Source organism: Salmo salar, chromosome ssa03 (assembly GCF_905237065.1).
Source record: "Salmo salar chromosome ssa03, Ssal_v3.1, whole genome shotgun sequence".
NCBI lineage: Eukaryota > Metazoa > Chordata > Actinopteri > Salmoniformes > Salmonidae > Salmo > Salmo salar.
In genome coordinates, this window is record NC_059444.1 from 58,572,277 (window position 1) to 58,583,817 (window position 11,541).

At 41.9% G+C, this 11,541-nt stretch overlaps 2 protein-coding genes across 2 annotated transcripts; one reads left to right on the plus strand and one right to left on the minus strand.

The window, feature by feature from the left end:
* Positions 1-4,278: 4,278 nt before the first annotated feature.
* nme1 (non-metastatic cells 1 protein) lies at positions 4,279-6,899 on the minus strand. Its single transcript, NM_001139677.1, has 5 exons — positions 6,842-6,899; positions 5,301-5,430; positions 5,121-5,222; positions 4,828-4,940; positions 4,279-4,579 (listed from the first exon to the last, which is right to left on the minus strand). Exons 2-5 carry the CDS (start codon positions 5,424-5,426, stop codon positions 4,462-4,464), a joined length of 459 nt encoding a protein of 152 aa, NP_001133149.1. The 5' UTR covers positions 5,427-5,430; positions 6,842-6,899; the 3' UTR covers positions 4,279-4,461.
* Positions 6,900-7,074: 175 nt separating this feature from the next.
* LOC106600777 (uncharacterized) lies at positions 7,075-11,008 on the plus strand. Its single transcript, XM_014192430.2, has 3 exons — positions 7,075-9,871; positions 10,074-10,336; positions 10,875-11,008. The coding sequence occupies exons 1-3, from the start codon at positions 9,496-9,498 to the stop codon at positions 10,965-10,967; spliced, it is 732 nt and encodes a 243-aa protein (XP_014047905.1). The 5' UTR covers positions 7,075-9,495; the 3' UTR covers positions 10,968-11,008.
* The last annotated feature ends 533 nt before the right edge of the window (positions 11,009-11,541 follow it).

Sequence of the window (11,541 nt, forward strand, 5' to 3'; positions counted from 1 at the left end):
ACCGTCATAAAATAGCCAGACTAAGGTTTGCAACTGCACATGGGGACAAAGATCTTACTTTTTGGAGAAATGTCCTCTGGTCTGATGAAACAAAAATAGAACTGTTTGGCCATAATGACCATCGTTATGTTTGGAGGAAAAAGGGGGAGACTTGCAAGCCGAAGAACACCATCCCAACCGTGAAGCACGGGGGTGCTAGCATCATGTTGTGGGGGTGCTTTGCTGCAGGAGGGACTGGTGCCCTTCACAAAATAGATGGCATCATGAAGAAGGGATATTATGTGGATATATTGAAGCAAGATCTCAAGACATCAGGAAGTTAAAGCTTGGTCGCAAATCGGTCTTCCAAATGGACAATGACCCCAAGCATACTTCCGAAGTTGTGGCAAAATGGCTTAAGGACAACAAAGTCAAGGTATTGGAGTGGCCATCACAAAGCCCTGACCTCAATCCTATAGAACATTTGTGGGCATAACTGAAAAGGCGTGGGCGAGCAAGGAGGCCTACAAACTGACTCAGTTACACCAGCTCTGTCAGGAGGAATGGGCCAAAATTCACCCAACTTATTGTGGGAAGCTTGCGGAAGGCTACCAAAAACGTTTGACCCAAGTTAAACAATTTAAAGGCAATGCTACCAAATACTAATTGAGTGCATGTAAACTTCTTGACCCACTGGGAATGTGATGAAGGAAATAAAAGCTGAAATAAATCATTCTTTCCTCTACTATTATTCTGACATTTCACATTCATAAAATAAAGTGGTGATCCTAACTGACCTTAGATAGGGAATTTTTACTAGGATTAAATGTGAGGAATTGTGAAAAACTGAGTTTAAATGTATTTGGCTAAGCTGTATGTGAACTTTCGACTTCAACTGTATGTCGGTATTGAATGGACTAAACCTTACTGGTAAAAAACAATCACTCAGATATAAAGTAGAAACACTCCACCAATCAGCTTCATACCAGTTCCACACATTCAACTGAGATTTGAGCAGCTGACCACATTCTCTGGGTCTTGCGTTCCATTTGTGTGATAGCCAATCATGACTGACAGCTATCACTGGGACATTTACCAAGGAGAATGTGGTAGAGCCCCAAATCTCAGGTTTATCTTTTACCCACACTATATTTACCATGCCTTATTTAAAGTATGTTTACAAATATTACTCCTCTTGGCCAGTTGATTGCAGGCAAATTTGTCAAGTCAAAAAATTCTACTCTATGAAAAACAGGTCATTCACTGTGGTAACATTTAGTTCTATCACAGTTTACTACACAATGATATGCAAACCTTGACTCTTGTGTCAAATAATACAGAGATCTATCTGAAATGTTTTATATCTAATGTATGTAGCATTATTCTACATGAATTGTCATAATTCATCTGAAATGTTTTATATCTAAGGTATATAGCATTATTATACATGAATTATGTCATAATTCAGAGCGATACTATAAATGTGAATAGAGGATATATTCAAGCCACTGTAATAGTCGGGCTATTGTTCATCATTATCATCATTAGCGTTTCATCACTTCACTACCATCAACAACATGAGAACCGTTTATCTAAATAGAGAATGTACTGCCTTTTGTAAAAGAAAATCTTCAAAATAATGCTATGTTTGCTCTTCCTCTTTTAGAACTTGAATGTAGTCTCCTGTTGCAAGGTAGTCAGGTTCTGGTCAAACCACACAGGTGATTTTCATGACAATTGAAATCACTTTGTGTGCATATTTCTTAGTAAGTGATTGGTAGGCTTGGGTTAAATTGTCACACTCACTGACTCATGATCATACATTTTATTCATTGGCCATCCTTTCGTTGGGAGATATTAAATGAATGTCTATTGGTTTATAAAACAAAATATATTACATTAAATATTTATTAACAAAGCATACAGTATATAACAGAGGCAATTTACAAACATATGGTGATTTATTTTGTGCCATATGAGAAATTAAAGAGGGATTATAATCTACAATACTTTATCAAATACCAACTGCACTCCATTGTCTCACTTTATATACCAGTAAGGTTGACAATTTACTCTCAGGAAATCTTAGCGTATTTATTGTATTATAGGCTTCTTCGTCGTTATGGTTATTGAGAAAGGTGGTGTCGTTGGCTGTTGGCATGCTGAAATTAGGCTTCAGAGATTGATGTGGTCAACAGTATTAACAAAATGTGTTAGTCCAAGATCGGTCTGTAAAGTAAGTGTGTCACTTGGTTTACCATCTCACTAATGTAGAGACCTATCTGATTGTGATACAAGGCCCCATTTCAAGTGGATTTGTCATATATTTTGTCTCTAGAGGTAGGATTAACTGTCTGTCACTGTTTGATCATGTGTTGGTGTTTCTTGAACGATATATTTTTTTTTCTCCGAAAGTTAAATGTTAGCTTTGTCGATTGTCTTACTGTTGTTACTGTATGTTTCAATGTCTGGCCCTGAGTGAAACTCAAACTAGTCTCAATGAAAATGTACATTTTACGCGTTGGCTGGTGTAAACCAGCTCATGTGACCATGGTGATGCCAAAGATTGCCTAAGGTCACTGTCAAGCAATAACATCTTATCACAGTACTCTCCTAATGCAGTGAGATCCTAAGCTTTGAGCGGTACTTTCACTCAGTGCATCAAAGACCGAATGGTGGAAATATACATTACATTGTTAATATATGGTATGACTGTTTTGAGGCGACAAATCTTGTCTCCATCGTCCTTGTAACACAAATGTTAAACTCGAAAATTCATGGTATTTGAATGAAGAAAAGAAACGCACAAATGGACTCAATATAGGGCTACACTATTCTGATCATGACGTTCAAATGCATTATTTCATCAATATAAGAAAACAAGACTTAGAGGGTGTGTTTTAAAACCAAAATATGTGCATGCAGCAGTGTGAACATGTGCTTTTGGGCTTAACTAGTTGATCTTGGTTTATGTGTAACTGTTGGTCTTTGCACTAACATGGGTCTGTGTGCTTGTTTCTATTGTGAAACCCCTTCATTGTCTTTGTATTATGGTGCTATATATTTGATAGTCATAACCTTTTAAGTATGAAATGACTGTGGCCATGGTGGAGAAATTCAGTTCTCTTGTACTTTGGATACAACTATGAAAGATTTGTATTGAATTAACTGCCAAAACATTCTTTGCATGGCACTTGTAGGATAAATTCATTTTTTTCTTCATCCAAGTATATCATTTATATTCCTTGGTTTCCATAGTAATTGTGCTGTGAACATAGTTTACTAAGCTACAGTATATCAAATACAAAAGTAAATAAAAATGTATTTGAAAGATGTTTACTTTCATTTCAAATGTTACTGCTTTTTCTAAACATGCTGCAAAATTATCGTAATTAATTCAACTTTATTTACACTGCAAAATACAATATTGCGAAGCCAGCGTCTATTTTGTTACCTACACCATTAAAGGGATGATTCGGGGTTACGGCAATGAGGTCCTAGACTTGGCACCGCTTACCATGTAGTAGCAGAGAAGTCTGACAATTAGGACCTTCCTGACATGGCAGAGGTCATTACGCTAAAGCTGAGCCAATGCCAACTTCATACTGGACATTTATCGAGTTCATTGGACACTGGGTAAGTTGATAAAATGTGCCAAAATCCTGAAGCACCAGTGATGTTTTCTGTCTAGTTGCTGTTAAATGAACCATGGTCTCTGGATTTAAACATTGCCATTGTGCCCTCAAAAGCAATTCCACTACTCTCCCAAATCCTGATTTAGACCGGGGACACCAGGTGGGTGCAATTCAGGTAGAAAAGAAACCCTGTGAGGGCTGGAGCCTGCTGGTTAAGTGTTGTATACCCTTGTTCTCATTAAGGAAAACAAGTTGAGCCAATATAGTAGGCATATAGGGTAACATCCTGCTCTAACTGGATTGTCAAAGCAAACATCCAGAAAGGTGTAGTTGACAACTGTCACAATAAAAATCCTATAACTGCTTGGACAACATTACAGATAAGGTTGACCAAAACCTCAAGCTTTCCCCACAATGGAAAACATGTCAGAAAACTTCCTTCGCAGTGGTGAAATTGAGTAGTCAACCCACTGGTGCCCCCCCCGTAACAGGAGAGTAATCAGCAATACTTGAGAACACCCTGAACGGTAACACCGTAAACATGACATGTGGAAATTATTCACAATATGAACTATTTTCAACAGCATTCCTTGCCGTTTATGAATATATTGAAGCCCCTTCAATAGAGACCCACACTGAACAAAAGCCAGAGGACACTACCAAGTCATGAAACCAATGCTTTAATCAAATGTTACATCAAGTAAACTAGGCGAGCCTTGCGTATGATGTCATGATTGTGTTTGACATTATTTGTAAGTGCTTTAAAGTCACAAGGTACATGAACAATTCCAGATCAACAGCATTCAGAATGGTTTGTGATGAGAAGACAGTTCCAAGTTCGTTTTATTTACTCATACAGGAATTCATGTTGGCAGCTCTTGTACTCAACCATCTCCTCTGGCTTGAACCACAGGCCGATCTCCTTTTTGGCACTATCAAGGGAGTCACTGCCATGAATGATGTTCCTGTAATGGCAAAAGGCAAATCAGCAACTCTGCATCATGGGGATAACAGGCTTGAAGTTTATTGGAACTATAGCCACTGCAGGGGACATGTCTATGCATAGAAAATCCATTTCAGCTTGAATATTTTAAATCAGATGCCTGGCCAATGATATTCTACACATTTAGGCTGCACCCCTACTCACATTGGTTTAGCACTTTACTTCTTCCCATATCAGATTCAGTATGGACAGGCATCGGTGGACACTTACCTGCCAAGCGTGATACAGAGGTCACCGCGGATGCTACCAGGCTTGGAGTCTGCAGGGTTGGTCTCTCCCAGCATCAATCTGCCATTCTTCACAATGTTCAGGCCTTCCCAGATCTGAATGCAAGGGAGGATAAAAACTGAGGCTTAGGTGGAACACCACATTCTATCACAAATCACTGCTCAAGAGAACCTGAAGTATTGTGTTCACGGTGGCATTAGCAGTGAGCCACTATGAATTTAGCGAAGAGCGAGCATTTTGAAAAGGCCTGTGAGTAGTGTCTGGAGGATAGTTACCATGGCAACAACGGGACCGGAGTGCATGAAGGAGCAAAGGCCACCATAGAAGGGCATGTCCTTCAGGTCAATGTAGTGCTGCTTGACGAGGTCCTCAGATGCCTGCAATCACAAAGACTCAGTTCAATGCCGTTGAACACTACTAGACGCGCCTCTGAACAGATGCAGTTATTCACATACCTGGACCATCTTCATGGCCACAAGCCTGAAGCCCCTCTGCTCAAAGCGCTTAATGATCTCTCCCACAAGGCCCCTCTGGACACCATCGGGCTTGATGGCAATGAAGGTACGTTCGTTGTTAGCCATGGTGCTGCAACAGGAGGATAGAGATGGTAGTGGGCCATCAGTGAAATGCACATTAACAATGAATAAACTGCCTAATTCGTGGAGATGCAAATGGCCCCTGAATTGGCTGGAGTATGCCAGGCCACTCTGCACAACACATCAGCTCAACCTTTTATCAACGTACTGTCAGTTGACAGCTCTTCAATGTCACCTAGACTGCTATGGAGTGAACAGATGTACTGTAGCTAGTGGGAATGTGGCCAAGGCCAGTACAATTCTATTCTTATCACCATCCTGCGGAAAGTATTCCCACATGCCCATTCCATGCCTATGGGGTATGTAGTATGAATTTGTTTCATTGCCAACGCTCAACTCATGTTACATACGTGGGCAAACGAGAAGTTTGTTTTACTGGTACTGTAGCTTACTGTAGCGCAAATTGAGTTCAGGCTTTAGCTGTGTTATGTTTAGACTTATGAAAAGTACGGTTCACTACATTCGACTGCAACCAGATGCTGCAGCAGTGTGACAGTGCAGTGTTGAACTCTAGCTCAAGCATAACTTTCGCTTTTTTTAAATAGTAACATCCAAAAACCTACAGCGAATTAAGTACATAAATGAGTCAACTAATCAAATCACAACCACACGAATTGCGCACAGGTAAGCGAATTTCACAGAAGTCAACGTTAATTAGCATTTTTACATCGAGAAAGTTAAATTGTTTGAAAAACACGACAAGTATCTGACGTTACCTGGCCAAGTCCCGACCTAATGCAAATCCGAGTTATACTGACAACTTTCTAAGCGAGCTAAGGACGTTAAAGCAATGAACTTGAACACATCCCATTGTTGAAAGCAGCTATATTTAGTAGATAGCACATGGCCCGGCTTGCCACTGTCGTTAATCGAAATAAATTCCAAGTAGATTAAAGTCGAATTGTCAAGTACTTGCCACCTACAACTGAGCTTACTGTAACACGAATGCGACGAATAAATTGGCTTAAGGTAACCCGCAAGGATTAACTAGTTTGCCATGTAAATTACCTGATAACGCCACCCAAGCCATCACGTCCGGTGAAACTGAGATGCACATTCCCGGAGTTAACGAGTTACATTTTTAATTAACTATCGTTAAGCATGCTATGACTAATCAAAGTCATTGGTTTACTATTAGGATGGGACTTAACTTTAAAGCGTCACTCAACGCATGTCAATTAGCTACCTAGTTGGGTAGAAACGGGCGAAGAACCAAGCCGTTACGTGGCATCCTAGCTAACGTTAGTCAATGCGAAAGGCAAAACACAAGCGAGAACCGATCCACCAACTTCCTAAAACCATGAAAGGAATAGATCGACAACGAGAAGACGCGTAAAACACAACGCTGTGATTTAATGCAAAATTAAGGGAGTTGTGGCGCCACCACTCAAGTAGCATACCTTTAAAGTTGAGATGAAGAGACTGACAGAAGACCCAGGAGACACCCGTTCAAGGCAGGGAAACAATCAGTAAGAACAAGAGTTGATGACAGCTAGTTTATAAAGGCTGCCGAGTGAATGGGTGGGGCTTGGATGAGGTCAAAAATGGATTGCCATGTTGCTTGCCTATTAATCACCAATGTTATTTTGTGCATTCTAGCGCCACACAACAGTTCATGGTGATATCGACATGTGCTGTCAAATATTCGAGTCAAGACAATGGGAAGTGCAAATGATGTACCATAGCAACACCAAAGGTTGATATCAGCAGACTAACCAAAATGTTATCTGTTGCAAAGGGTGGGTGTAAACAGGCTTAGGTGTAAATATATAATATATATCCTCACATTTTACAAACACACTTTGAAACAATTTTCCTTTACGCATTTTTAATTAAGTCTGCTTGTGGTGGCCGAGACATGTTATTTTTTTATGAGGCAGACTTTATTTGACTGGAATAGTGTCTAGTCTAGTATCTGTTGTTGGCATTTATGCAATTATGCTTGAGAACCCGGGAATTATTGTGAAACAACTCGCGACAATGGCTGTTCTGAGGCCAAAGGCGACGCAACGTTTTTTATGAGGCAGAATTGATTTGAGTGGAAAAGTGTGTAACGCTCAATGGTCTCGTCTGGTATCTGTTGTTTTCATTGTTGGTTTTGCTGCCACCTGTTGACTGTTGCAGTTACCGCACAATTACGTTTGTGACGTAAATCATATACGTCATAAGTGATCGTGTTTATATGGAACGCCTTCCATATGTTTGAAACAGATCAGACATTTGACCATCCATTCAATCAATTCAGTCATCAAGTTGGCGTCGTTGGTGGTCGAAAATGTATTAATCCGCATTTTATTGCAATGTAATTGCATCATAATTGTTTGGGGTGATACAACCGGTGATAATATGGAGAAGAAAGAAGTTGAGGCAGGCTTTGTTTTTCAGATTTTTTTATATCAAACATTTTGAAAGGCAAGATAAGTCTTGCCATCTGCCAAATTCAGGAATAGTGAGTAATTGGGTAAAGGTGATCGCCAAGGTGACATTATTCATAGAGGACTTTCTGATGAGATTCCGGGGTCAGAGGTCAAAGGTTATATAACCTTTTGATAAATAATGTAGGCTAATTAATGAGAGTTTGAGAAAGGTGATGTGTAAAATCTCAGTCACAGGAGACTGAAGCAGAGAGAGAGATGGAGGATGCTGATCCAGAGTCAGCCGGCCCATCTCAGTCACAGGAGACTGAAGAAGAGCAAGAGATGCAGAAGGCTGATCAAGACTTAGCCAGCCCATCTAACATATGGGAGCCACATCAGACTTTTCATTGCAACCTATCCTTGGCCCAGAGAAGCTCCTCCTCAGAACTCAAATTCTTAGGGGAGGAGATGACTGAGAAGTAGGTTGCTCTTTGTCTTCCCCATACTTATCTCCTATTCTCTACACTGTATGTTCTGCAACCAGCAAAGAACCAATCAGAAGGTTTGTTTGTAGTGTACATGTACAGTACCAGTCAAAAGTTTGGACACACCTACACATTCCAGGGTTTTTCTTTATTTTTACATTTTTCTACATTGTAGAATAATAGTGAAGAAGAGCAACGGCGAAAAGCAACGCTCAGACAGGACATGAGGTTCGGGTGTCCTCACCTTGCACCTACTTCCTGTCAGCAGTGTCGGCTGAGGTGCAGAGTCTGGTGGTCCAGAGATCAGGGACCAGGATGTCAGCCAGACAGTCAGGCAGCAACCACCTGCTGAACCTGTCTCAGGCGGAGATCACCAGGTCCGGAAAGCTGCAGCCAAACTCAAGGCATCCATGTCTGAGTTTGAGCTGGAGGTGGGATCCAGATCCTCACAGGGCAGCAGTGGTCCATCGAACCACTCACCTCTGTCTCGCTCCCACTCCGACCTGAGGATGCTCTGTGTCCAGTCAGCAGTCAGAACTGCCCTGTAAGTGTTAAAAACAGAGCTTGACAGCAACTCAGACGAGTCCTTTGATCCGTGCCAGATGGCTAGAAACCTTCTAGCACGTCTAACGTCGGGTGTCGACAGCATCGACGATCTGGAAATTGGTGAGATGCTCCAGGGCCCCTCAGCAATCATGGAGCCGGAGGCTGTGAGTGAACACCCAGACATATCTTCCACTGCCATCTACCAATCCCTGCTCATTGATTGTCCTTTCCCACCATCAGAGAGGGTTCAGGAAACAATTATCCTAAGCCATCCACTCACTGCACAGGACATGACCACACAGGGGAAAAAGCAGCATTCTGCTGACCTTCAGACCGACAGCCTAATGGCAGAATACCCTGCCAAGGCACAACGGGTAGTGACTCAGGTCATAAGAGATGCTTCTTTGACCGTGGACATCCTGTCAGCCCACGTCTCCTCAAAGAACGTTGCTGAGGCCTCAACTCGCATTCTTGAGTCCCTTCTAGTGGACTTAAACGAGGCAGTTGAGGTGAGTAGGGCAGAGGGGAGCAAGTTCTGGGAAAAGGTCCAGTTATCCTCCCAGAAACTTTACAGCACAGCTGTGGACAAGCTGAAGAGTTTGTACACTGGTTGCCTCCTCACCAACGAGCAAGACCACCAGGATACCAGGATACAAAATCCAGGACATGGAAGTGTCTACCAACAATGACCTCAAAGACCCAACAGTTGCAGTCAGCCAGGAGTCAGTCAGACGCAGCGCCAAGAAGATCCTCACAAAGGTTCTGAATGTGATCAAGGCCAGAGTAGCTGGCTCAGAGCACTCATCTGTGGGCGAGCAGATGACCGAAGAGTGCCAAGTTGCCACAGAGATGTTGGACTCCATTCTGAACAGACTAGAAGATGATGAGCCTGATGTGGGTGAAGAGGATCATCTTCATGTGATGTCTGTCCGTGACATCTACCAGGATGTCTCATCTAAAACCTCTCAGGTTTGTATGGTGGTTAGTAGCCAGGCGATGGGCGCGTTGACCGATGATGTGTCTGCCGCGACCTTTGTGCATGGTAAGTGAAATTAACACTTTTCATTTATTTTCTTTTGTAATATGCACTAAATTGATTAACTCCTGTTGAATGTAGGATTCACTCATTTTGAGCTTAATAGTTTTATTGCAATTGTGTTCATTGGATTTTCAAGATTGTGTATTATTGTAAAATATGCACAACATAATCCTGAGCTTAATTATTTTATCTCTTCTACCCCCAGATTTTGTGCACAGGTCAGAGAGTTGTCTCTCTCAGGCCACAAGTACCCACAGGTCAGGCACTAGCCAGGCCTCCAGTGACCTTGTTGTTGAATACATGTCTGAGCTCCATACCAACTGCCTCGACACCGCATTGCCTGTGAGGTGCACTTCTACAGCTGTTGGCGATACAGAGACTTGTCACGTCCCCTCTGCCAGAGTGAAGAAGAAGAGTCAGGGCCGGAGGTTCAGTTGCTGCCCAAAGTTGCCAACGGTCAGCATCAAGGTATGGAGCTCCATGTTTGGTGTTTCTCCCCTTCATTACAGCTGAAATAGAATCCAAAGCTAATGGGGTCAGAGTGAGACATTGTGGGGCGTCTAATGGAAGGATGAATTTACTCTGCAACAGGTGTTCAAGAGCAGAGTGGAACCAGAGAGCCACCCTGTTCAAAAGGAGCTGCCTTCGCAGCGTTTCAGCACCTCTCGAGTTGCGCTGTGTAAGCGACACACAATGATGATCGTTTTATTTTGATGCATTGCCAAGACGTGGCCAGTGGTCAGAGTGGATGCAGCTTTACTGAGTTTAATGCTGAGGTTTATTCGTCTCTGGTCCCATAATGATTTCTCTGATCAAGGCCACTGAGTTTGACGAGCTGTCAGGCAAACATTGTAGCTACTCTTACATTTCCCAAAGTCAAAATTATAGATGCTGTCATTTTGATGTATTACCGTTTGTCTGGTTGGTTTAGACTGTGGTCGGAGAGAATGAAAGTACATTTGCCATGTTCAATTCTGATCCTGCAATGTTCTCTTATCACACACAGATGATGATCATGCTGTCCCATTCATTCCCCAACTTGAGGACGACCTGCCACCAGCACCTGCACAGGAGTCCCGTAAACGTCCCCTGTTGGTGAGAATGTTCCGGGCCATTTCCAGGGCCGTCTCGAAGCCATTCAAGGTGTGCTTTTTGCAAGAAGAATTAGGAAAGGGTTAGCCATCAACATCTAATAAACATGTTAGCAGCATTGATTTGTGTGTCTGCAGTCAAATTTAATAGACTCTCTTGACATGGCATTTTAGTAGACACTTATCCAGAGCAACTAGGGATCAGTGCCTAAGTCAGTTTGGAGATACAAACCAGTGACCTTTTGGTTATTGGCCCAACACTCTTAACCGCTAGGCTACCTGCATGGGTTTTACCATATTGCTTATTCTTTTTTGATTCCTTCCTATCTGCAAACACTGAAGTGATAAGGGGTTGACCCAACTGAACATTTCACGCCAGATTTGTATGTTCCATTTGCTGTTTTAAGTACATGATTTCAATATCTGTAATATACTTGCAAACTGAGAAGGCATTTCACACCAGCTTTGTTTTTATTGACCTTAGTGAAAATGTGTTTATATTACATTGCAGCACAATATTAATATAATAAGTGCCTTTTTCAACACATTTTGATGCATACATTTCCAGTGGGGTATGGTTTG

Bases quoted from the DNA above. Each gene is read 5' to 3' on its own strand.
- LOC106600777 (XM_014192430.2), top strand. From the start codon at position 9,496: ATGGAAGTGTCTACCAACAATGACCTCAAAGACCCAACAGTTGCAGTC. The intron at 9,872-10,073 runs GTAAGTGAAATT...TTCTACCCCCAG, and splicing joins TGCCGCGACCTTTGTGCATG to ATTTTGTGCACAGGTCAGAG. The intron at 10,337-10,874 runs GTATGGAGCTCC...TATCACACACAG, and splicing joins TGCCAACGGTCAGCATCAAG to ATGATGATCATGCTGTCCCA.
- nme1 (NM_001139677.1), bottom strand. From the start codon at position 5,426: ATGGCTAACAACGAACGTACCTTCATTGCCATCAAGCCCGATGGTGTC. The intron at 5,223-5,300 runs GTATGTGAATAA...TTGTGATTGCAG, and splicing joins TGGCCATGAAGATGGTCCAG to GCATCTGAGGACCTCGTCAA. The intron at 4,580-4,827 runs GTAAGTGTCCAC...TTGCCATTACAG, and splicing joins CTCTGTATCACGCTTGGCAG to GAACATCATTCATGGCAGTG.